The sequence below is a fragment of the Oncorhynchus mykiss genome, chromosome 6, assembly GCF_013265735.2.
Source record: "Oncorhynchus mykiss isolate Arlee chromosome 6, USDA_OmykA_1.1, whole genome shotgun sequence".
NCBI classification, from domain to species: domain Eukaryota; kingdom Metazoa; phylum Chordata; class Actinopteri; order Salmoniformes; family Salmonidae; genus Oncorhynchus; species Oncorhynchus mykiss.
Genome location: NC_048570.1, coordinates 83,601,125 through 83,628,039, shown reverse-complemented (window position 1 = coordinate 83,628,039; position 26,915 = coordinate 83,601,125). Strand labels below are relative to the sequence as shown.

The 26,915-nt window shown below is 41.2% G+C and overlaps 1 protein-coding gene across 1 annotated transcript in view; it reads right to left on the bottom strand.

The window, feature by feature from the left end:
* The window catches only part of LOC110506171 (transmembrane channel-like protein 3), a 60,944-nt gene that overhangs the window by 1,295 nt on the left and 32,734 nt on the right, over window positions 1-26,915 (bottom strand). Inside the window, exons 15-22 of the mRNA XM_036981790.1 lie at window positions 26,835-26,902; window positions 5,990-6,118; window positions 2,149-2,259; window positions 1,662-1,787; window positions 1,076-1,154; window positions 826-868; window positions 345-628; window positions 174-196 (exon numbers count right to left, since the gene is read on the bottom strand). Of these exons, the coding sequence (XP_036837685.1) occupies window positions 174-196; window positions 345-628; window positions 826-868; window positions 1,076-1,154; window positions 1,662-1,787; window positions 2,149-2,259; window positions 5,990-6,118; window positions 26,835-26,902 (863 nt within the window). The remainder of the gene's footprint in view (window positions 1-173; window positions 197-344; window positions 629-825; window positions 869-1,075; window positions 1,155-1,661; window positions 1,788-2,148; window positions 2,260-5,989; window positions 6,119-26,834; window positions 26,903-26,915) is intronic.

Here is a 26,915-nt window from a genome sequence, read left to right as displayed (position 1 = left end):
CTTATTAGCTACTGTTGAAGAAAACTACACTTTTCCTTTCCTTTGACCCCTGACTTGAGTGAAAGCAATGAGATGGAATCCCATTCAATTTCTTAGGGGTGAATCCTGACTTCCACCTAAGTGTAATTTTCACTTCGTCATGCATTGATGTTAATGGGAGACTAAGTTCAAACTTTGGGCTAGGTGCTGGAGTCCCCTTTCAGAGGTTTATTTAGGACTAACAACATGGACACTAACCCTTAATCCTGCTGTAGACACACCTGTATAGGACTGTATAAAAGCCTGTGACTGACCAGACAGAATAACACATAATATGTGTGTGTGTGTGTGTGTGTGTGTGTGACACACCTGTTAGGGATTATCTCCGGCCTTTGCTTGTGAAGTATGGACACTGTTGGACTTCTAGGCGCCCCAGCAGCAAATGTCGCCCTAGCGGTCTCGACTCTCGATGCCGACTGGGTGATGGTGCGGATGCCGTTGCCACGACGATCGGGCGACTGGAAGTTTGTGACACTGCCGTTGGGTCGTGGCGACGGCGTGCGAATGGATGACTCGCGGCTGGTGATGTCACCATCCTGCTGGTCAGGCTTCCTGTCCCCCCCGGGGACCTCTGGGGCCTGTAGCCTCGCTATGGGTGGGGGTCAGAGGTCAGGGGTTACAGGTCAGAGATTATAGCTTAGGTGGTCAAAAGTTCAACATTTTAATTGGTAAAGGTTAATAGTCAAGTGAGGTGAAGGGTTAAAGGTCAGATGTAAGATGTTAGGGGATATGTAGACATAGACTACATAGAACCAACCAACCAGAAAGTAGAATGATGAGGTTTACCTGAAGCCAGCTGTAATACCTTCTTCTTGTCTTCTGTTCTCTCCTGACAAATACATTTCTGTTCAGCATACAGTCATGAGACTAAGTGGGCATCCCAAATGGCCTACATAGTCCACTACTTTTAACCAGAGCCAATAGTAGTACACTGTCTAGGGAATATTTGGGATGCACTCTAAGTTCATATGTATTTTTGTTTAATGTATAATAGTGACTGACTTCGAGAACTATAACTATAGCGTCTATAACTCACAGTCTGAAGCTGCATCCTCAGCTGGTTGTTGGTGAATTTAAGGGATCTGGCAATGGCCTGAAGGTAGTAGATCAACATGCTGAAGGACACAGAGAGAGTTACCCCAAGAGGACTGACACAATGACTGATCAACATGCTGAAAGACACAGAGAGAGTTACCCCAAGAGGACTGACACAATGACTGATCAACATGCTGAAAGACACAGAGAGAGTTACCCCAAGAGCACTGACACATTAACAATGCATAGAGCAAGTCAGGCTACATTGTGTGTGTGTGTGTGTGTGTGTGTGTGTGTGTGTGTGTGTGTGTGTGTGTGTGTGTGTGTGTGTGTGTGTGTGTGTGTGTGTGAGAGTCTGTGTGTTAGAGAGTCTGCATTCCTGTGTGTTTGTGTGTGTGAGTCTGTGTGTGAGAGAGTCTGCATTCCTGTGTGTTTGTGTGTGTGTGTGTGAGTCTGTGTGTGAGTGTGTGTGTGAGTCTGTGTGTGAGTGTGTGTGTGAGTCTGTGTGTGAGTGTGTGTGTGAGAGTCTGTGTGTGAGTGTGTGTGTGAGTCTGTGTGAGTCTGTCTGTGTGTGTGAGTGCACTCACAACAGCAGCAGCAGAGCGGGCAACGCTACGACAGGGCTGGTGACGTAACTCATCACTTTACTGAACCACAGCGGGAAGTCATTGGCTATCGTCTCTGAGATGATGTCATAAATCTTCTCCTGACCGCTGCAGGGGAACGAACGCGCACGCACACACACACACACACACAGCAGAATTAAAGCTATACAGGCTTTTCTTCTTGGCCTTATTGTGCTTTCAGCAGATTATGATGTGTGATGAAAATAAAAATAATCATGGATTGATGTTTTATAGCGATTTTCAAGGTTCTCAATAGGAGTTAGATCATTCACAAGCACACACACACTTGGGTTACAAACATGCACACACACACACACACACACACACACACACACAGTATACTGCAACACTATTGAAAGTGTGGCTTACCTTAAATGACCTTAAATTACAAGGGCTAACTTTAAAATGGGCACCACATTTAAAGAGCTTCACGGGAATAATCGCTTACCTAAATGGCCCGCAGTGTTGGGAAGGTCTGTATCTCACTATGGCGAAGATGGTGGGCAGCATACACAGAAAAAGCATGAACAACAGCATAGCCAGGTAGAAATTATTTGATCTGGAAACAAATGAGAGAAATAAAATTGTACTTTTATTTCTATATTGTTTATTTATCTGTGTTATTTCAAGTTTTTCTGCCTTTGTAATCCTGATCAACTATGTTACTAACAAAGACCGATAATCAAAAACCATAATCCATGTTTGTAACGGTTGTCGTCTGGAGAAAGAGAGGACCAATGCGCAGCGTGGTAAGTGTCCATTATTTTAATAAAACAACTGAACAAAACAACAAAAACGACAAACGAAAAGTCCTGTAAGGTGACGAAAAACACTAAACAGAAAAGAATCACACACAACCAAAATGGGGAAAACAGGCTACCTAAGTATGATTCTCAATCAGAGACACCGATCGACAGCTGCCTCTGATTGAGAACCATACCAGGCCAAACACAGAAATACAACAAAGAAAAAAGAACATAGACTGTCCACCCCAACTCACGCCCTGACCAAACTAACACAACGACATGCTAAAGGAACTAAGGTCAGAACGTGACAATGTTTGGTTAGAGACAATAGGAATGTTGGAATATATTTTTAATATACTATCATATTATTGTTTGGTTAAACATTTTGACATTTACATTTTAGTAATTTAGCAGACGCTCTTATCCAGAGCGACTTACAGTTAGTGCATTCATTTTAAGATAGCTAGGTGGGATAACCACATATCACAGTCATCAAAATTATTTTTTTCCTCAATAACGTAGCTATCAGTAGAATCAGCGCTAGAAGGGGGGGGTCAAACATACTGTTTGAAGAGGACGGGTTTCAGATGTTTTTGGAAGATGGGCAGGGACTGTCCTAGCTTCAGGTAGAAGTTTCTACCATTCGGGTGAGAGGACAGAGAAGAGCTTGGACTGGGCTGTGCGGGAGCTGTCCTCCTGTAGAGGTGGAGGGGCCAAGAGACCTGAGGTGGCAGAACGTAGGGCTCAGGTTGGGGTGTAGGGTTTGAGCATAGCCTGAAGGTATGGCGGGATAGCTCCTCTTGCTGCTCTGTAGGTAAGCACCATGGTCTTGTAGTGGATGTGAGCTTCAACTGGAAGCTAGTGGAGTGTGCAGAGGAGCGTGGTGACATGAGAGAACTTGGTAAGGTTGAAAACCAGGCAGGCTGCTGCGTTCTGAATAAGTTACAGGGGTTTGATGGCCCAAGCGGGGAGCCCAGTCAACAGAGAGTTGCAGTAGTCCAGATGGGAGAGAATAAGTGACTGGATTAGGACCTGCGCCGCTTCTTGTGTGAGGTATGGTCTTACTCTACTGATGTTGTAGTGCATGAACCTGCAGGAGCGACAGAGAACGACAGGGTGTTGTCCAGGTTCACGCCAAGGTTTTTTGCACTCTGGGAGGGCGACACTGTGGAGTTGTCAACTGTGATGGAGAGGTCTTGTTGGAAGTTATTGATCATATGTGAACCGTTTCAGGAAACTAGGCTCATGTCGCAAGTCACGCCTTCACAGAAGAGCCGTTTTTTTTAAAGAAGATTTTTGGCAGAAATGCCTTCTGTAAACTTTCATGTGCCTTAATAACAAACTCTGTAAATGCAAATAAAATTGTTAAATTACGAGACTTGTTGGTTAAGCCACAGAAAAAGCCAGCAACCGTCCCACCAGCCATGATTGGCTGAGATAATGAGTAGGCTGGACATGCAAAGAGAGGAGTTTGGATTGGTCTGTCATATAGATGGCTTCTGTCTATTTGAGCTCTGTTTACCTAGCTAGCTAGATGTCTTAAGCTAAAGTGTACAACACCCGTTGAATATGGGCGGTGTCAGTAAACGTCTGCAAAAAAGTGTAATGAAATTGTTGCCAGCAGAGCTGGTTAGGCTGGTCAGAGCTGGTCATGTTATCCAGAGGTAAACAAATCATCGTTCAGAGTGTCAAGTTTGAGCTCTGAATGCTCCGAGAATGAAACGAGATGGGTGGGGCTAAAGCTTAAGAGGGTGTGAACGATGCTGAATGGGTGTAGACATAGGAGAGCTCTTCACTAGATATCAAAACATTCAAATGCCATTTTCTCAAAAGTAAGTTTCAAAGCTTATCAACTTTCAAATAATTACATTCCTATTGTTCTTCAAAAATGCAGTGTATGATATACCATTTTGGAAGCACTGAGTCTCTACTTTTATCCAATGTAAAATACAGAATTTCAAATATTACTACTTAATGAAGACCAAATCCAGGTGGTGAGTCACATATACTATTTATTCATATCATTCTATTTCTTGAATAAACTTATATGCTATTTCTTTAAAACTATCATGCTATTTTACATAACCAAGTGAAGAGTATGGTGTGTGTGCGCGCTTGCATAAGTGTGTATTTTCCTATACATCTGAGAGTGACTGATAAGGCCTGAAAGAGGCAGCAACAGACTCGTTACATAAATCAGAGTGGGCTGAGTGCCTGCAGGCACTGTGTGTGTGTGTGTGTGTGTGTGTGTGTGTGTGTGTGTGTGTGTGTGTGTGTGTGTGTGTGTGTGTGTGTGTGCGTGTGTGTGCGTGCGTGTGTTTGAGGGAGCAGTGTAGTAGCTCATCACAGAGATGTGCTCATTTTGTTCTCTCTCTCCACAGAGCTGGAAAATAAGATCCGATGGGAGTGGAGGAGAGGAGTAATGAGACCAGAACCACAGAACCAGGACCACTGAGCCAGAGAACCAGAACCACAGAACCAGGATTATAGGCCCAGAGTGAATCAGACTCACTCACTGTCCAGAAGAGGCAGTGTCACACAATGCTATTATGTAATGTTAGTCTTTTGTGGTACTGTTTATTATGTATTCATCAGTACTAGAGAGAGAGAGAGAAGTGAATGGTAGAGTGGCTGTGTCTTCTGAACATGCTCGTCCAGTATGAGTGTGTGTATATGTACAGTGCTTTGGGAAATTATTCAGACCCCTTGACTTTTTCCACATTTTGCTACAGCCGTATTCTAAAATGGATGAAATCTGTTTTTTTTTTGTGCTTAGGGTTGTTGTCCTGTTGGAAGGTGAACCTTCGCCCCAGTCTGTGGTCCTGAGCGCACTGGAGCAGCTTTTCTTCAAGGATCTCTCTGTATTTTCCTCCGTTAATCTTTACCTGAGGAGTGGCTCTACCATAAAGACCTGATTGGTGGAGTACTCCAGAGATGGTTGTCCTTCTGGAAGGTTCTCCCATCTCCACAAAGGAACTCTGGAGTTCTGTCAGAGTGACCATTGGGTTCTTGGTCACCTCCCTGACCAAGGCCCATCTACCTCGATTGCTCAGTTTGGCCAGGCTGCACCTGAGCTCAATTTTGAGTCTCAAAGCAAAGGGTCTGAATACTTATGTATGTACCTGTGTGTGTGTGTGTGTGTATGTACCTGTGTGTGTGTGTGTGTGTATGTACCTGTGTGTGTGTGTGTGTGTGTGTATGTACCTGTGTGTGTGTGTGTGTGTGTATGTACCTGTGTGTGTGTGTGTGTGTGTATGTACCTGTGTGTGTGTGTGTGTGTGTGTACCTGTGTGTGTGTGTGTGTGTATGTACCTGTGTGTGTGTGTGTGTGTGTGTGTATGTACCTGTGTGTGTGTGTGTGTGTGTGTGTATGTACCTGTGTGTGTGTGTGTGTGTGTGTGTATGTACCTGTGTGTGTGTGTGTGTGTGCATGACTGTGTGTGTGCGTGCCTGTGTGTGTGCATGACTGTGTGTGTGACTGTGTGTGTGTGTGTGTGTGTGTGTGTGTGTGTGTGTGTGTGTGACTGTGTCTCTGCCCCTGACCTGGATGCTCTGAACACCTGTTGGTGAGGGACGTTACAGGTGAGCACAGCCCAACTCCTCAGGTACATCAAGCCTATCAGCTTCAACACGTTAAAGGCAGGCAGACAGGGAGAGAAGAACGAACCCATCCTAGAAAGAGAGAGAGAGAGAGAGAGAGAGAGAGAGAGAGAGAAAGGGAGAGAGAGAGAGAAGGGGGGGGGAAGTGGAGCTGAATTATCATAATGTATACATGAGCCAACAAGGTTACCTACACAGCAGTTTGTGTAGTGACGGTGTAAAGTCAGTTACCATTAGATGACATCAGCTGTAATGTATTAATGTGTTTATGACAACTTTATGACAACTACTATTATGACAATGATGTGAGCGAGAAAGACAGAGAGAAAGAGAGAGAGAAAGACAGTGAGAGAAAGACAGTGAGAGAAGGGGGGCCAGAGAGAGGGGGGTGGGGTGGGGGGGGGTTGGAGAACAATGTCCCCACTCTGTGAAAGAGATAGAGGACACGGAGAAGGGATGGGGGGGGGGGGGGGGGGGGGGGGTGGAGAAGAATCTCCTCACTCTGTGAAGGAGCCAGAGGACACAGAGAGAGGGACAGATTTACACCTCTGCTAATGGAGCTCCTCCAACCCTGTGGAGTGAACAGAGGTACTACTATCCATCTAACTGCAGAGGTGTGGAATGAACAGAGGTAATACTGTCCATCTAACTGTAGAGGTGTGGAATGAACAGAGGTAATACTATCCATCTAACTGTAGAGGTGTGGAATGAACAGAGGTATTACTATCCATCTAGCTGTAGAGGTAATACTATCCATCTAACTGTAGAGGTAATACTATCCATCTAACTGTAGAGGTGTGGAATGAACAGAGGTAATACTATCCATCTAACTGTAGAGGTAATACTATCCATCTAACTGTAGAGGTACTACTATCCATCTAACTGCAGAGGTGTGAAATGAACAGAGGTAATACTGTCCATCTAACTGTAGAGGTGTGAAATTAACAGAGGTAATACTATCCATCTAACTGTAGAGGTGTGGAATGAACAGAGGTAATACTATCCATCTAACTGTAGAGGTAATACTATCCATCTAACTGTAGAGGTACTACTATCCATCTAACTGCAGAGGTGTGAAATGAACAGAGGTAATACTATCCATCTAACTGTAGAGGTAATACTATCCATCTAACTGTAGAGGTAATACTGTCCATCTAACTGTAGAGGTGTGGAATGAACAGAGGTACTACTATCCATCTAACTGTAGAGGTGTGGAATGAACAGAGGTAATACTATCCATCTAACTGCAGAGGTGTGAAATGAACAGAGGTAATACTGTCCATCTAACTGCAGAGGTGTGAAATTAACAGAGGTAATACTATCCATCTAACTGCAGAGGTGTGAAATTAACAGAGGTAATACTATCCATCTAACTGTAGAGGTAATACTATCCATCTAACTGCAGAGGTAATACTATCCATCTAACTGTAGAGGTGTGGAATGAACAGAGGTACTACTATCCATCTAACTGTAGAGGTGTGGAATGAACAGAGGTACTACTATCCATCTAACTGCAGAGGTGTGAAATGAACAGAGGTAATACTGTCCATCTAACTGCAGAGGTGTGAAATTAACAGAGGTAATAGTATCCATCTAACTGCAGAGGTGTGAAATTAACAGAGGTAATACTATCCATCTAACTGTAGAGGTAATACTATCCATCTAACTGCAGAGGTAATACTATCCATCTAACTGTAGAGGTAATACTATCCATCTAACTGCAGAGGTAATACTATCCATCTAACTGCAGAGGTGTGGAATGAACAGAGGTAATACTGTCCATCTAACTGTAGAGGTGTGGAATGAACAGAGGTAATACTGTCCATCTAACTGTAGAGGTGTGGAATGAACAGAGGTAATACTGTCCATCTAACTGTAGAGGTAATACTATCCATCTAACTGTAGAGGTGTGGAATGAACAGAGGTAATACTGTCCATCTAACTGCAGAGGTGTGGAATGAACAGAGGTAATACTATCCATCTAACTGCAGAGGTGTGGAATGAACAGAGGTAATACTATCCATCTAACTGTAGAGGTGTGGAATGAACAGAGGTAATACTGTCCATCTAACTGTAGAGGTGTGAAATGAACAGAGGTAATACTGTCCATCTAACTGCAGAGGTAATACTATCCATCTAACTGCAGAGGTAATACTATCCATCTAACTGCAGAGGTGTGAAATGAACAGAGGTAATACTGTCCATCTAACTGCAGAGGTGTGAAATTAACAGAGGTAATACTATCCATCTAACTGCAGAGGTGTGGAATGAACAGAGGTAATACTATCCATCTAACTGCAGAGGTGTGAAATGAACAGAGGTACTACTATCCATCTAACTGCAGAGGTGTGAAATGAACAGAGGTAATACTGTCCATCTAACTGTAGAGGTGTGAAATTAACAGAGGTAATACTATCCATCTAACTGTAGAGGTAATACTGTCCATCTAACTGTAGAGGTGTGAAATGAACAGAGGTAATACTGTCCATCTAACTGCAGAGGTGTGGAATGAACAGAGGTAATACTATCCATCTAACTGCAGAGGTGTGGAATGAACAGAGGTACTACTATCCATCTAACTGTAGAGGTGTGGAATGAACAGAGGTAATACTATCCATCTAACTGTAGAGGTGTGGAATGAACAGAGGTAATACTATCCATCTAACTGCAGAGGTAATACTATCCATCTAACTGCAGAGGTAATACTATCCATCTAACTGCAGAGGTAATACTATCCATCTAACTGCAGAGGTAATACTATCCATCTAACTGCAGAGGTGTGGAATGAACAGAGGTAATACTGTCCATCTAACTGCAGAGGTAATACTATCCATCTAACTGCAGAGGTGTGGAATGAACAGAGGTACTACTATCCATCTAACTGTAGAGGTGTGGAATGAACAGAGGTAATACTATCCATCTAACTGCAGAGGTAATACTATCCATCTAACTGCAGAGGTACTACTATCCATCTAACTGTAGAGGTGTGGAATGAACAGAGGTAATACTGTCCATCTAACTGCAGAGGTGTGAAATTAACAGAGGTAATACTATCCATCTAACTGTAGAGGTGTGGAATGAACAGAGGTAATACTATCCATCTAACTGCAGAGGTAATACTATCCATCTAACTGTAGAGGTGTGGAATGAACAGAGGTAATACTGTCCATCTAACTGTAGAGGTGTGGAATGAACAGAGGTAATACTATGCATCTAACTGTAGAGGTGTGGAATGAACAGAGGTAATACTATCCATCTAACTGCAGAGGTGTGAAATTAACAGAGGTAATACTATCCATCTAACTGCAGAGGTAATACTATCCATCTAACTGCAGAGGTAATACTTTCCATCTAACTGCAGAGGTGTGGAATGAACAGAGGTAATACTATCCATCTAACTGCAGAGGTGTGAAATTAACAGAGGTAATACTATCCATCTAACTGCAGAGGTGTGAAATTAACAGAGGTAATACTATCCATCTAACTGCAGAGGTGTGGAATGAACAGAGGTAATACTGTCCATCTAACTGCAGAGGTGTGAAATTAACAGAGGTAATACTATCCATCTAACTGCAGAGGTGTGAAATTAACAGAGGTAATACTATCCATCTAACTGTAGAGGTAATACTATCCATCTAACTGCAGAGGTAATACTATCCATTTAACTGTAGAGGTAATACTATCCATCTAACTGCAGAGGTGTGGAATGAACAGAGGTAATACTATCCATCTAACTGCAGAGGTAATACTATCCATCTAACTGTAGAGGTAATACTATCAATCTAACTGTAGAGGTGTGGAATGAACAGAGGTAATACTATCCATCTAACTGCAGAGGTGTGAAATGAACAGAGGTAATACTGTCCATCTAACTGCAGAGGTGTGAAATTAACAGAGGTAATACTGTCCATCTAACTGTAGAGGTGTGAAATTAACAGAGGTAATAGTATCCATCTAACTGCAGAGGTAATACTGTCCATCTAACTGTAGAGGTACTACTATCCATCTAACTGTAGAGGTAATACTATCCATCTAACTGCAGAGGTGTGAAATTAACAGAGGTAATACTATCCATCTAACTGCAGAGGTAATACTATCCATCTAACTGCAGAGGTGTGAAATGAACAGAGGTAATACTGTCCATCTAACTGCAGAGGTGTGAAATTAACAGAGGTAATACTATCCATCTAACTGCAGAGGTGTGAAATTAACAGAGGTAATACTATCCATCTAACTGTAGAGGTGTGGAATGAACAGAGGTAATACTATCCATCTAACTGTAGAGGTAATACTATCCATCTAACTGCAGAGGTAATACTATCCATCTAACTGTAGAGGTGTGGAATGAACAGAGGTACTACTATCCATCTAACTGTAGAGGTGTGGAATGAACAGAGGTACTACTATCCATCTAACTGCAGAGGTGTGAAATGAACAGAGGTAATACTGTCCATCTAACTGCAGAGGTGTGAAATTAACAGAGGTAATACTATCCATCTAACTGCAGAGGTGTGAAATTAACAGAGGTAATACTATCCATCTAACTGTAGAGGTAATACTATCCATCTAACTGCAGAGGTAATACTATCCATCTAACTGCAGAGGTGTGGAATGAACAGAGGTAATACTGTCCATCTAACTGTAGAGGTGTGGAATGAACAGAGGTAATACTATCCATCTAACTGCAGAGGTGTGGAATGAACAGAGGTAATACTATCCATCTAACTGCAGAGGTAATACTATCCATCTAACTGTAGAGGTGTGGAATGAACAGAGGTAATACTGTCCATCTAACTGCAGAGGTGTGGAATGAACAGAGGTAATACTATCCATCTAACTGTAGAGGTGTGGAATGAACAGAGGTAATACTGTCCATCTAACTGCAGAGGTGTGGAATGAACAGAGGTAATACTATCCATCTAACTGCAGAGGTGTGGAATGAACAGAGGTAATACTATCCATCTAACTGCAGAGGTGTGGAATGAACAGAGGTAATACTGTCCATCTAACTGCAGAGGTGTGAAATTAACAGAGGTAATACTATCCATCTAACTGTAGAGGTAATACTATCCATCTAACTGCAGAGGTGTGGAATGAACAGAGGTAATACTATCCATCTAACTGCAGAGGTGTGGAATGAACAGAGGTAATACTATCCATCTAACTGCAGAGGTGTGGAATGAACAGAGGTAATACTGTCCATCTAACTGCAGAGGTGTGAAATTAACAGAGGTAATACTATCCATCTAACTGTAGAGGTAATACTATCCATCTAACTGCAGAGGTGTGGAATGAACAGAGGTAATACTATCCATCTAACTGCAGAGGTAATACTATCCATCTAACTGCAGAGGTGTGGAATGAACAGAGGTAATACTGTCCATCTAACTGCAGAGGTAATACTATCCATCTATCTGCAGAGGTGTGGAATGAACAGAGGTACTACTATCCATCTAACTGTAGAGGTGTGGAATGAACAGAGGTAATACTATCCATCTAACTGCAGAGGTAATACTATCCATCTAACTGCAGAGGTACTACTATCCATCTAACTGTAGAGGTGTGGAATGAACAGAGGTAATACTGTCCATCTAACTGCAGAGGTGTGAAATTAACAGAGGTAATACTATCCATCTAACTGTAGAGGTGTGGAATGAACAGAGGTAATACTATCCATCTAACTGCAGAGGTAATACTATCCATCTAACTGTAGAGGTGTGGAATGAACAGAGGTAATACTGTCCATCTAACTGTAGAGGTGTGGAATGAACAGAGGTAATACTATGCATCTAACTGTAGAGGTGTGGAATGAACAGAGGTAATACTATCCATCTAACTGCAGAGGTAATACTATCCATCTAACTGCAGAGGTAATACTATCCATCTAACTGCAGAGGTGTGGAATGAACAGAGGTAATACTATCCATCTAACTGCAGAGGTGTGAAATTAACAGAGGTAATACTATCCATCTAACTGCAGAGGTGTGAAATTAACAGAGGTAATACTGTCCATCTAACTGCAGAGGTGTGAAATTAACAGAGGCAATACTATCCATCTAACTGCAGAGGTGTGAAATTAACAGAGGTAATACTATCAATCTAACTGTAGAGGTAATACTATCCATCTAACTGCAGAGGTAATACTATCCATCTAACTGTAGAGGTACTACTATCCATCTAACTGCAGAGGTAATACTATCCATCTAACTGCAGAGGTGTGGAATGAACAGAGGTAATACTGTCCATCTAACTGCAGAGGTGTGAAATTAACAGAGGTAATACTATCCATCTAACTGCAGAGGTAATACTATCCATCTAACTGTAGAGGTACTACTATCCATCTAACTGCAGAGGTAATACTATCCATCTAACTGCAGAGGTGTGGAATGAACAGAGGTAATACTATCCATCTAACTGCAGAGGTAATACTATCCATCTAACTGTAGAGGTGTGGAATGAACAGAGGTACTACTATCCATCTAACTGTAGAGGTGTGGAATGAACAGAGGTAATACTATCCATCTAACTGCAGAGGTAATACTATCCATCTAACTGTAGAGGTAATACTATCCATCTAACTGCAGAGGTGTGGAATGAACAGAGGTACTACTATCCATCTAACTGTAGAGGTGTGGAATGAACAGAGGTAATACTATCCATCTAACTGCAGAGGTAATACTATCCATCTAACTGCAGAGGTAATACTATCCATCTAACTGCAGAGGTGTGGAATGAACAGAGGTAATACTGTCCATCTAACTGCAGAGGTAATACTATCCATCTAACTGCAGAGGTGTGGAATGAACAGAGGTACTACTATCCATCTAACTGTAGAGGTGTGGAATGAACAGAGGTAATACTATCCATCTAACTGCAGAGGTAATACTATCCATCTAACTGCAGAGGTAATACTATCCATCTAACTGTAGAGGTGTGGAATGAACAGAGGTAATACTATCCATCTAACTGCAGAGGTAATACTATCCATCTAACTGCAGAGGTACTACTATCCATCTAACTGTAGAGGTGTGGAATGAACAGAGGTAATACTGTCCATCTAACTGCAGAGGTGTGAAATTAACAGAGGTAATACTATCCATCTAACTGTAGAGGTGTGGAATGAACAGAGGTAATACTATCCATCTAACTGCAGAGGTAATACTATCCATCTAACTGTAGAGGTGTGGAATGAACAGAGGTAATACTGTCCATCTAACTGTAGAGGTGTGGAATGAACAGAGGTAATACTATGCATCTAACTGTAGAGGTGTGGAATGAACAGAGGTAATACTATCCATCTAACTGCAGAGGTGTGAAATTAACAGAGGTAATACTATCCATCTAACTGCAGAGGTAATACTATCCATCTAACTGCAGAGGTAATACTTTCCATCTAACTGCAGAGGTGTGGAATGAACAGAGGTAATACTATCCATCTAACTGCAGAGGTGTGAAATTAACAGAGGTAATACTATCCATCTAACTGCAGAGGTGTGAAATTAACAGAGGTAATACTGTCCATCTAACTGCAGAGGTGTGAAATTAACAGAGGTAATACTATCCATCTAACTGCAGAGGTGTGAAATTAACAGAGGTAATACTATCCATCTAACTGTAGAGGTAATACTATCCATCTAACTGCAGAGGTAATACTATCCATTTAACTGTAGAGGTAATACTATCCATCTAACTGCAGAGGTGTGGAATGAACAGAGGTAATACTATCCATCTAACTGCAGAGGTAATACTATCCATCTAACTGTAGAGGTAATACTATCCATCTAACTGTAGAGGTGTGGAATGAACAGAGGTAATACTATCCATCTAACTGCAGAGGTGTGAAATGAACAGAGGTAATACTGTCCATCTAACTGCAGAGGTGTGAAATTAACAGAGGTAATACTATCCATCTAACTGCAGAGGTGTGAAATTAACAGAGGTAATACTATCCATCTAACTGTAGAGGTAATACTATCCATCTAACTGCAGAGGTAATACTATCCATCTAACTGTAGAGGTGTGGAATGAACAGAGGTACTACTATCCATCTAACTGTAGAGGTGTGGAATGAACAGAGGTACTACTATCCATCTAACTGCAGAGGTGTGAAATGAACAGAGGTAATACTGTCCATCTAACTGCAGAGGTGTGAAATTAACAGAGGTAATACTATCCATCTAACTGCAGAGGTGTGAAATTAACAGAGGTAATACTATCCATCTAACTGTAGAGGTAATACTATCCATCTAACTGCAGAGGTAATACTATCCATCTAACTGCAGAGGTGTGGAATGAACAGAGGTAATACTGTCCATCTAACTGTAGAGGTGTGGAATGAACAGAGGTAATACTATCCATCTAACTGCAGAGGTGTGGAATGAACAGAGGTAATACTATCCATCTAACTGCAGAGGTAATACTATCCATCTAACTGTAGAGGTGTGGAATGAACAGAGGTAATACTGTCCATCTAACTGTAGAGGTGTGGAATGAACAGAGGTAATACTGTCCATCTAACTGTAGAGGTGTGAAATGAACAGAGGTAATACTGTCCATCTAACTGCAGAGGTGTGAAATTAACAGAGGTAATACTATCCATCTAACTGTAGAGGTAATACTATCCATCTAACTGCAGAGGTGTGGAATGAACAGAGGTACTACTATCCATCTAACTGTAGAGGTGTGGAATGAACAGAGGTAATACTATCCATCTAACTGCAGAGGTAATACTATCCATCTAACTGCAGAGGTAATACTATCCATCTAACTGCAGAGGTGTGGAATGAACAGAGGTAATACTGTCCATCTAACTGCAGAGGTAATACTATCCATCTATCTGCAGAGGTGTGGAATGAACAGAGGTACTACTATCCATCTAACTGTAGAGGTGTGGAATGAACAGAGGTAATACTATCCATCTAACTGCAGAGGTAATACTATCCATCTAACTGCAGAGGTACTACTATCCATCTAACTGTAGAGGTGTGGAATGAACAGAGGTAATACTGTCCATCTAACTGCAGAGGTGTGAAATTAACAGAGGTAATACTATCCATCTAACTGTAGAGGTGTGGAATGAACAGAGGTAATACTATCCATCTAACTGCAGAGGTAATACTATCCATCTAACTGTAGAGGTGTGGAATGAACAGAGGTAATACTGTCCATCTAACTGTAGAGGTGTGGAATGAACAGAGGTAATACTATGCATCTAACTGTAGAGGTGTGGAATGAACAGAGGTAATACTATCCATCTAACTGCAGAGGTAATACTATCCATCTAACTGCAGAGGTAATACTATCCATCTAACTGCAGAGGTGTGGAATGAACAGAGGTAATACTATCCATCTAACTGCAGAGGTGTGAAATTAACAGAGGTAATACTATCCATCTAACTGCAGAGGTGTGAAATTAACAGAGGTAATACTGTCCATCTAACTGCAGAGGTGTGAAATTAACAGAGGTAATACTATCCATCTAACTGCAGAGGTGTGGAATGAACAGAGGTAATACTATCCATCTAACTGCAGAGGTGTGAAATTAACAGAGGTAATACTATCAATCTAACTGTAGAGGTAATACTATCCATCTAACTGCAGAGGTAATACTATCCATTTAACTGTAGAGGTAATACTATCCATCTAACTGCAGAGGTGTGGAATGAACAGAGGTAATACTATCCATCTAACTGCAGAGGTAATACTATCCATCTAACTGTAGAGGTAATACTATCCATCTAACTGCAGAGGTGTGGAATGAACAGAGGTAATACTATCCATCTAACTGCAGAGGTGTGGAATGAACAGAGGTAATACTGTCCATCTAACTGCAGAGGTGTGGAATGAACAGAGGTACTACTATCCATCTAACTGTAGAGGTGTGGAATGAACAGAGGTAATACTATCCATCTAACTGCAGAGGTAATACTATCCATCTAACTGCAGAGGTGTGGAATGAACAGAGGTAATACTATCCATCTAACTGCAGAGGTGTGGAATGAACAGAGGTAATACTGTCCATCTAACTGCAGAGGTGTGGAATGAACAGAGGTACTACTATCCATCTAACTGTAGAGGTGTGGAATGAACAGAGGTAATACTATCCATCTAACTGTAGAGGTAATACTATCCATCTGACTCTAGAGGTAATACTATCCATCTAACTGCAGAGGTGTGAAATGAACAGAGGTACTACTATCCATCTAACTGTAGAGGTGTGGAATGAACAGAGGTAATACTATCCATCTAACTGTAGAGGTAATACTATCCATCTAACTGCAGAGGTGTGGAATGAACAGAGGTAATACTATCCATCTAACTGCAGAGGTAATACTATCCATCTAACTGCAGAGGTAATACTATCCATCTAACTGCAGAGGTGTGGAATGAACAGAGGTAATACTATCCATCTAACTGCAGAGGTGTGGAATGAACAGAGGTAATACTGTCCATCTAACTGCAGAGGTAATACTATCCATCTAACTGTAGAGGTACTACTATCCATCTAACTGCAGAGGTAATACTATCCATCTAACTGCAGAGGTAATACTATCCATCTAACTGTAGAGGTACTACTATCCATCTAACTGCAGAGGTAATACTATCCATCTAACTGCAGAGGTGTGGAATGAACAGAGGTAATACTGTCCATCTAACTGTAGAGGTGTGAAATGAACAGAGGTAATACTGTCCATCTAACTGCAGAGGTGTGAAATTAACAGAGGTAATACTATCCATCTAACTGTAGAGGTAATACTATCCATCTAACTGCAGAGGTAATACTGTCCATCTAACTGCAGAGGTGTGGAATGAACAGAGGTAATACTGTCCATCTAACTGTAGAGGTGTGAAATGAACAGAGGTAATACTGTCCATCTAACTGTAGAGGTGTGGAATGAACAGAGGTAATACTATCCATCTAACTGCAGAGGTGTGGAATGAACAGAGGTAATACTGTCCATCTAACTGTAGAGGTGTGAAATGAACAGAGGTAATACTGTCCATCTAACTGCAGAGGTGTGAAATTAACAGAGGTAATACTATCCATCTAACTGTAGAGGTAATACTATCCATCTAACTGCATTGGTGTGGAATGAACAGAGGTACTACTATCCATCTAACTGTAGAGGTGTGGAATGAACAGAGGTAATACTATCCATCTAACTGCAGAGGTAATACTATCCATCTAACTGCAGAGGTAATACTATCCATCTAACTGCAGAGGTGTGGAATGAACAGAGGTAATACTGTCCATCTAACTGCAGAGGTGTGAAATTAACAGAGGTAATACTATCCATCTAACTGTAGAGGTAATACTATCCATCTAACTGCAGAGGTGTGGAATGAACAGAGGTACTACTATCCATCTAACTGTAGAGGTGTGGAATGAACAGAGGTAATACTATCCATCTAACTGCAGAGGTAATACTATCCATCTAACTGTAGAGGTAATACTGTCCATCTAACTGTAGAGGTGTGGAATGAACAGAGGTAATACTGTCCATCTAACTGTAGAGGTGTGGAATGAACAGAGGTAATACTATGCATCTAACTGTAGAGGTGTGGAATGAACAGAGGTAATACTATCCATCTAACTGCAGAGGTAATACTATCCATCTAACTGCAGAGGTAATACTATCCATCTAACTGCAGAGGTGTGGAATGAACAGATGTAATACTGTCCATCTAACTGTAGAGGTGTGGAATGAACAGAGGTAATACTGTCCATCTAACTGTAGAGGTGTGGAATGAACAGAGGTAATACTATCCATCTAACTGTAGAGGTAATACTATCCATCTAACTGCAGAGGTGTGGAATGAACAGAGGTAATACTGTCCATCTAACTGTAGAGGTGTGGAATGAACAGAGGTAATACTATCCATCTAACTGCAGAGGTGTGGAATGAACAGAGGTAATACTGTCCATCTAACTGTAGAGGTGTGGAATGAACAGAGGTACTACTATCCATCTAACTGCAGAGGTGTGGAATGAACAGAGGTAATACTATCCATCTAACTGTAGAGGTAATACTATCCATCTAACTGCAGAGGTGTGAAATTAACAGAGGTAATACTGTCCATCTAACTGCAGAGGTGTGAAATTAACAGAGGTAATACTATCCATCTAACTGTAGAGGTGTGGAATGAACAGAGGTAATACTATCCATCTAACTGCAGAGGTAATACTATCCATCTAACTGTAGAGGTGTGGAATGAACAGAGGTAATACTGTCCATCTAACTGTAGAGGTGTGGAATGAACAAAGGTAATACTATGCATCTAACTGTAGAGGTGTGGAATGAACAGAGGTAATACTATCCATCTAACTGCAGAGGTAATACTATCCATCTAACTGCAGAGGTAATACTATCCATCTAACTGCAGAGGTGTGGAATGAACAGAGGTAATACTATCCATCTAACTGCAGAGGTGTGAAATTAACAGAGGTAATACTATCCATCTAACTGCAGAGGTGTGAAATTAACAGAGGTAATACTGTCCATCTAACTGCAGAGGTGTGAAATTAACAGAGGTAATACTATCCATCTAACTGCAGAGGTGTGAAATTAACAGAGGTAATACTATCAATCTAACTGTAGAGGTAATACTATCCATCTAACTGCAGAGGTAATACTATCCATTTAACTGTAGAGGTAATACTATCCATCTAACTGCAGAGGTGTGGAATGAACAGAGGTAATACTATCCATCTAACTGCAGAGGTAATACTATCCATCTAACTGTAGAGGTAATACTATCCATCTAACTGCAGAGGTGTGGAATGAACAGAGGTAATACTATCCATCTAACTGCAGAGGTGTGGAATGAACAGAGGTAATACTGTCCATCTAACTGCAGAGGTGTGGAATGAACAGAGGTACTACTATCCATCTAACTGTAGAGGTGTGGAATGAACAGAGGTAATACTATCCATCTAACTGTAGAGGTAATACTATCCATCTGACTGTAGAGGTAATACTATCCATCTAACTGCAGAGGTGTGAAATGAACAGAGGTACTACTATCCATCTAACTGTAGAGGTGTGGAATGAACAGAGGTAATACTATCCATCTAACTGTAGAGGTAATACTATCCATCTAACTGCAGAGGTGTGGAATGAACAGAGGTAATACTATCCATCTAACTGCAGAGGTAATACTATCCATCTAACTGCAGAGGTAATACTATCCATCTAACTGCAGAGGTGTGGAATGAACAGAGGTAATACTATCCATCTAACTGCAGAGGTGTGGAATGAACAGAGGTAATACTGTCCATCTAACTGCAGAGGTAATACTATCCATCTAACTGTAGAGGTACTACTATCCATCTAACTGCAGAGGTAATACTATCCATCTAACTGCAGAGGTGTGGAATGAACAGAGGTAATACTGTCCATCTAACTGTAGAGGTGTGAAATGAACAGAGGTAATACTATCCATCTAACTGTAGAGGTGTGGAATGAACAGAGGTAATACTATCCATCTAACTGCAGAGGTGTGGAATGAACAGAGGTAATACTGTCCATCTAACTGTAGAGGTGTGGAATGAACAGAGGTAATACTGTCCATCTAACTGTAGAGGTGTGAAATTAACAGAGGTAATACTGTCCATCTAACTGCAGAGGTGTGGAATGAACAGAGGTAATACTGTCCATCTAACTGTAGAGGTGTGGAATGAACAGAGGTAATACTGTCCATCTAACTGTAGAGGTGTGGAATGAACAGAGGTAATACTGTCCATCTAACTGTAGAGGTGTGGAATGAACAGAGGTAATACTGTCCATCTAACTGTAGAGGTGTGGAATGAACAGAGGTAATACTGTCCATCTAACTGTAGAGGTGTGGAATGAACAGAGGTAATACTGTCCATCTAACTGTAGAGGTAATACTATCCATCTAACTGCAGAGGTAATACTGTCCATCTAACTGCAGAGGTAATACTGTCCATCTAACTGCAGAGGTGTGGAATGAACAGAGGTAATACTGTCCATCTAACTGTAGAGGTGTGAAATGAACAGAGGTAATACTATCCATCTAACTGTAGAGGTGTGAAATGAACAGAGGTAATACTGTCCATCTAACTGCAGAGGTGTGAAATTAACAGAGGTAATACTATCCATCTAACTGTAGAGGTAATACTATCCATCTAACTGCAGAGGTGTGGAATGAACAGAGGTACTACTATCCATCTAACTGTAGAGGTAATACTATCCATCTAACTGCAGAGGTACTACTATCCATCTAACTGCAGAGGTAATACTATCCATCTAACTGCAGAGGTGTGGAATGAACAGAGGTAATACTGTCCATCTAACTGCAGAGGTGTGAAATTAACAGAGGTAATACTATCCATCTAACTGTAGAGGTGTGGAATGAACAGAGGTACTACTATCCATCTAACTGTAGAGGTAATACTATCCATCTAACTGCAGAGGTAATACTGTCCATCTAACTGCAGAGGTGTGGAATGAACAGAGGTAATACTGTCCATCTAACTGTAGAGGTGTGAAATGAACAGAGGTAATACTGTCCATCTAACTGCAGAGGTGTGAAATTAACAGAGGTAATACTATCCATCTAACTGTAGAGGTAATACTATCCATCTAACTGCAGAGGTGTGGAATGAACAGAGGTACTACTATCCATCTAACTGTAGAGGTGTGGAATGAACAGAGGTAATACTATCCATCTAACTGCAGAGGTAATACTATCCATCTAACTGCAGAGGTAATACTATCCATCTAACTGCAGAGGTAATACTATCCATCTAACTGCAGAGGTGTGGAATGAACAGAGGTAATACTGTCCATCTAACTGCAGAGGTGTGAAATTAACAGAGGTAATACTGTCCATCTAACTGTAGAGGTGTGAAATTAACAGAGGTAATACTATCCATCTAACTGCAGAGGTGTGAAATTAACAGAGGTAATACTATCCATCTAACTGTAGAGGTAATACTATCCATCTAACTGCAGAGGTGTGGAATGAACAGAGGTACTACTATCCATCTAACTGTAGAGGTGTGGAATGAACAGAGGTAATACTATCCATCTAACTGCAGAGGTAATACTATCCATCTAACTGTAGAGGTAATACTGTCCATCTAACTGTAGAGGTGTGGAATGAACAGAGGTAATACTGTCCATCTAACTGTAGAGGTGTGGAATGAACAGAGGTAATACTATGCATCTAACTGTAGAGGTGTGGAATGAACAGAGGTAATACTATCCATCTAACTGCAGAGGTAATACTACCCATCTAACTGCAGAGGTAATACTATCCATCTAACTGCAGAGGTGTGGAATGAACAGATGTAATACTGTCCATCTAACTGTAGAGGTGTGGAATGAACAGAGGTAATACTGTCCATCTAACTGTAGAGGTGTGGAATGAACAGAGGTAATACTATCCATCTAACTGTAGAGGTAATACTATCCATCTAACTGCAGAGGTGTGGAATGAACAGAGGTAATACTGTCCATCTAACTGTAGAGGTGTGGAATGAACAGAGGTAATACTATCCATCTAACTGCAGAGGTGTGGAATGAACAGAGGTAATACTGTCCATCTAACTGTAGAGGTGTGGAATGAACAGAGGTAATACTATCCATCTAACTGCAGAGGTGTGGAATGAACAGAGGTAATACTGTCCATCTAACTGTAGAGGTGTGGAATGAACAGAGGTACTACTATCCATCTAACTGCAGAGGTGTGGAATGAACAGAGGTAATACTATCCATCTAACTGTAGAGGTAATACTATCCATCTAACTGCAGAGGTGTGAAATTAACAGAGGTAATACTGTCCATCTAACTGCAGTGGTGTGAAATTAACAGAGGTAATACTATCCATCTAACTGTAGAGGTGTGGAATGAACAGAGGTAATACTATCCATCTAACTGCAGAGGTAATACTATCCATCTAACTGTAGAGGTGTGGAATGAACAGAGGTAATACTGTCCATCTAACTGTAGAGGTGTGGAATGAACAGAGGTAATACTATGCATCTAACTGTAGAGGTGTGGAATGAACAGAGGTAATACTATCCATCTAACTGCAGAGGTAATACTATCCATCTAACTGCAGAGGTAATACTATCCATCTAACTGCAGAGGTGTGGAATGAACAGAGGTAATACTATCCATCTAACTGCAGAGGTGTGAAATTAACAGAGGTAATACTATCCATCTAACTGCAGAGGTGTGAAATTAACAGAGGTAATACTGTCCATCTAACTGCAGAGGTGTGAAATTAACAGAGGTAATACTATCCATCTAACTGCAGAGGTGTGAAATTAACAGAGGTAATACTATCAATCTAACTGTAGAGGTAATACTATCCATCTAACTGCAGAGGTAATACTATCCATTTAACTGTAGAGGTAATACTATCCATCTAACTGCAGAGGTGTGGAATGAACAGAGGTAATACTATCCATCTAACTGCAGAGGTAATACTATCCATCTAACTGTAGAGGTAATACTATCCATCTAACTGCAGAGGTGTGGAATGAACAGAGGTAATACTATCCATCTAACTGCAGAGGTGTGGAATGAACAGAGGTAATACTGTCCATCTAACTGCAGAGGTGTGGAATGAACAGAGGTACTACTATCCATCTAACTGTAGAGGTGTGGAATGAACAGAGGTAATACTATCCATCTAACTGTAGAGGTAATACTATCCATCTGACTGTAGAGGTAATACTATCCATCTAACTGCAGAGGTGTGAAATGAACAGAGGTACTACTATCCATCTAACTGTAGAGGTGTGGAATGAACAGAGGTAATACTATCCATCTAACTGTAGAGGTAATACTATCCATCTAACTGCAGAGGTGTGGAATGAACAGAGGTAATACTATCCATCTAACTGCAGAGGTAATACTATCCATCTAACTGCAGAGGTGTGGAATGAACAGAGGTAATACTGTCCATCTAACTGCAGAGGTGTGGAATGAACAGAGGTAATACTGTCCATCTAACTGTAGAGGTGTGGAATGAACAGAGGTAATACTGTCCATCTAACTGTAGAGGTGTGAAATTAACAGAGGTAATACTATCCATCTAACTGCAGAGGTGTGGAATGAACAGAGGTAATACTGTCCATCTAACTGCAGAGGTGTGAAATTAACAGAGGTAATACTGTCCATCTAACTGTAGAGGTGTGGAATGAACAGAGGTAATACTATCCATCTAACTGCAGAGGTGTGGAATGAACAGAGGTAATACTGTCCATCTAACTGCAGAGGTAATACTATCCATCTAACTGTAGAGGTACTACTATCCATCTAACTGCAGAGGTAATACTATCCATCTAACTGCAGAGGTGTGGAATGAACAGAGGTAATACTGTCCATCTAACTGTAGAGGTGTGAAATGAACAGAGGTAATACTATCCATCTAACTGCAGAGGTGTGGAATGAACAGAGGTAATACTGTCCATCTAACTGTAGAGGTGTGGAATGAACAGAGGTAATACTGTCCATCTAACTGTAGAGGTGTGAAATTAACAGAGGTAATACTATCCATCTAACTGTAGAGGTAATACTATCCATCTAACTGCAGAGGTAATACTGTCCATCTAACTGCAGAGGTGTGGAATGAACAGAGGTAATACTGTCCATCTAACTGTAGAGGTGTGAAATGAACAGAGGTAATACTGTCCATCTAACTGTAGAGGTGTGGAATGAACAGAGGTAATACTATCCATCTAACTGCAGAGGTGTGGAATGAACAGAGGTAATACTGTCCATCTAACTGTAGAGGTGTGAAATGAACAGAGGTAATACTGTCCATCTAACTGCAGAGGTGTGAAATTAACAGAGGTAATACTATCCATCTAACTGTAGAGGTAATACTATCCATCTAACTGCAGAGGTGTGGAATGAACAGAGGTACTACTATCCATCTAACTGTAGAGGTGTGGAATGAACAGAGGTAATACTATCCATCTAACTGCAGAGGTAATACTATCCATCTAACTGCAGAGGTAATACTATCCATCTAACTGCAGAGGTGTGGAATGAACAGAGGTAATACTGTCCATCTAACTGCAGAGGTGTGAAATTAACAGAGGTAATACTATCCATCTAACTGTAGAGGTAATACTATCCATCTAACTGCAGAGGTGTGGAATGAACAGAGGTACTACTATCCATCTAACTGTAGAGGTGTGGAATGAACAGAGGTAATACTATCCATCTAACTGCAGAGGTAATACTATCCATCTAACTGTAGAGGTAATACTGTCCATCTAACTGTAGAGGTGTGGAATGAACAGAGGTAATACTGTCCATCTAACTGTAGAGGTGTGGAATGAACAGAGGTAATACTATGCATCTAACTGTAGAGGTGTGGAATGAACAGAGGTAATACTATCCATCTAACTGCAGAGGTAATACTATCCATCTAACTGCAGAGGTAATACTATCCATCTAACTGCAGAGGTGTGGAATGAACAGATGTAATACTGTCCATCTAACTGTAGAGGTGTGGAATGAACAGAGGTAATACTGTCCATCTAACTGTAGAGGTGTGGAATGAACAGAGGTAATACTATCCATCTAACTGTAGAGGTAATACTATCCATCTAACTGCAGAGGTGTGGAATGAACAGAGGTAATACTGTCCATCTAACTGTAGAGGTGTGGAATGAACAGAGGTAATACTATCCATCTAACTGCAGAGGTGTGGAATGAACAGAGGTAATACTGTCCATCTAACTGTAGAGGTGTGGAATGAACAGAGGTAATACTATCCATCTAACTGCAGAGGTGTGGAATGAACAGAGGTAATACTGTCCATCTAATTGTAGAGGTGTGGAATGAACAGAGGTACTACTATCCATCTAACTGCAGAGGTGTGGAATGAACAGAGGTAATACTATCCATCTAACTGTAGAGGTAATACTATCCATCTAACTGCAGAGGTGTGAAATTAACAGAGGTAATACTGTCCATCTAACTGTAGAGGTAATACTGTCCATCTAACTGCAGAGGTGTGGAATGAACAGAGGTACTACTATCCATCTAACTGTAGAGGTGTGGAATGAACAGAGGTAATACTGTCCATCTAACTGTAGAGGTGTGGAATGAACAGAGGTAATACTGTCCATTGTTGGGGATGAATCAGAATTAGTTGGGTAACATAGATAAGATGTTTTATTTTCAGAATATGCTTGTGAGATACTTGTCATTAGAATGTATCTCTTTGGAATACAGGGTTGGCAGTTTGCAGTTATCCCTTCTCAGCTAAGGCTTAGTTACTTGGGGCCCAGAGAGGTGAGAGGTCAGGCTTGTCTTATCTGTGAATGTGTCTGTAACTATTCCTAAAGGGAAGGGATGGCGTGATTAATGGGGAACCAGTTAGTTGGCTCCACAATGTCTGTACACCAGTCACTCCCTACTTTTCCCATTTGGGGGAAGAGTATGGCAGTGTCTGGAACCATTGTATGTCCTCTCTGATGTTGCCCTTCTCTTGACCTAGTATAAGACCTAGAGGCTCACTCTCCTCCATGAGCTTGTCCAGGAGGGGATGTATTTGAGATGGGGGTATCTAGAATTGACAATCGATATATGCCATTGGATGAGGTCATGTTTTGGTACTATGTTGTACCAAGAACGAGATTAGAACCTTGTTTAGGAGACCAAACTGAACGATAATATATAGCTAATGCTGTCTGGCTATGGGATACTCCACTCTCAAGTAAAAGTCTTTCTTTGTAAACAGTTCTTATTATCTGTGGTTTGTCATGTTGACTAGGGGGTGGATCTTTGCTATAAAAGATCTGGGTTGCCATTATGTTGACCACTCCCAACTTTTCATTAGAGATACTGAAATGTTGAAAGTCAAATGCTATTGCAAAAGCTTAATTATTATTAAAGGTGAAGTTTAAGTATAACTCTGACTGGTGTGTGATTTGCTCTCTCATCATTTGGTAATACAAGACATTTCCACGACACCATCTAACTGCAGAGGTGTGGAATGGAAATATCACACATAACACAGCATATTACTCTGGGTCAGGGGCTGTCCTGCCCTTAGTAAGGTTGCCTTTTATAGAAGTATTGGTCTATATATTATAGCTAATATGGGCACATTACCTTCTACATTAGAATCAGAATCACCATTAATAGCCAATCACATTTTCACAGTCAGAATGTCACTTGTGATATGGTGCTGCTAGCAATATACATAATTTAGAGCCGTTATTCATACAGAGGAATTTACACGTTTCCACACATTGTAACAAATTGGATAAAGTGAACATAGAATTGAAGTGTGTGAGAGTGTGTTATATCTCTAACTGGAGTTTTTCTGGCAATGTGACTTGAGGATGAACTCTGGGTCCTAGTTCCATCTACTGTCTATGTTGTATCTGATGTCTGAAAGCTCAACAGCAAAGACCAATATCATATGTCAGAAGAGAAAAATACGTTCCGAGCCGTGGTGGAGTGGGTGCGTAACACTCCCAGCAATAAGCACGTTTTCCTAGGGTGGCAGGTATCCTAGCGGGTAAGAGTGTTGGGTCAGTAACTGAAAGGTCACTGGTTCGGATCCCCGAGTCGACTTGTGGAAAAAAACTGTGGGTGTTTCCCTTGAGAAGGACATTTGACCCTAATTCCTCGGGATAAGAGTGTCTGATAAATGACAAAAATGTCAATGTAAAATACCTCCCCACTGGAGACCAGGGTTTAAACAATGTGAAAGGTTGAGTGGAACTCCACTGTCCTATAAAAATAAAGAATAGATGAAGTGACAAATCCAGTAGAATGTGACATACCAGATCATTCCTTGGTTATATATCAGGTGGAGTACATTCTCAGCTATCTTGAATTCCCCATATTCAGGCTGCCAGGTGGGA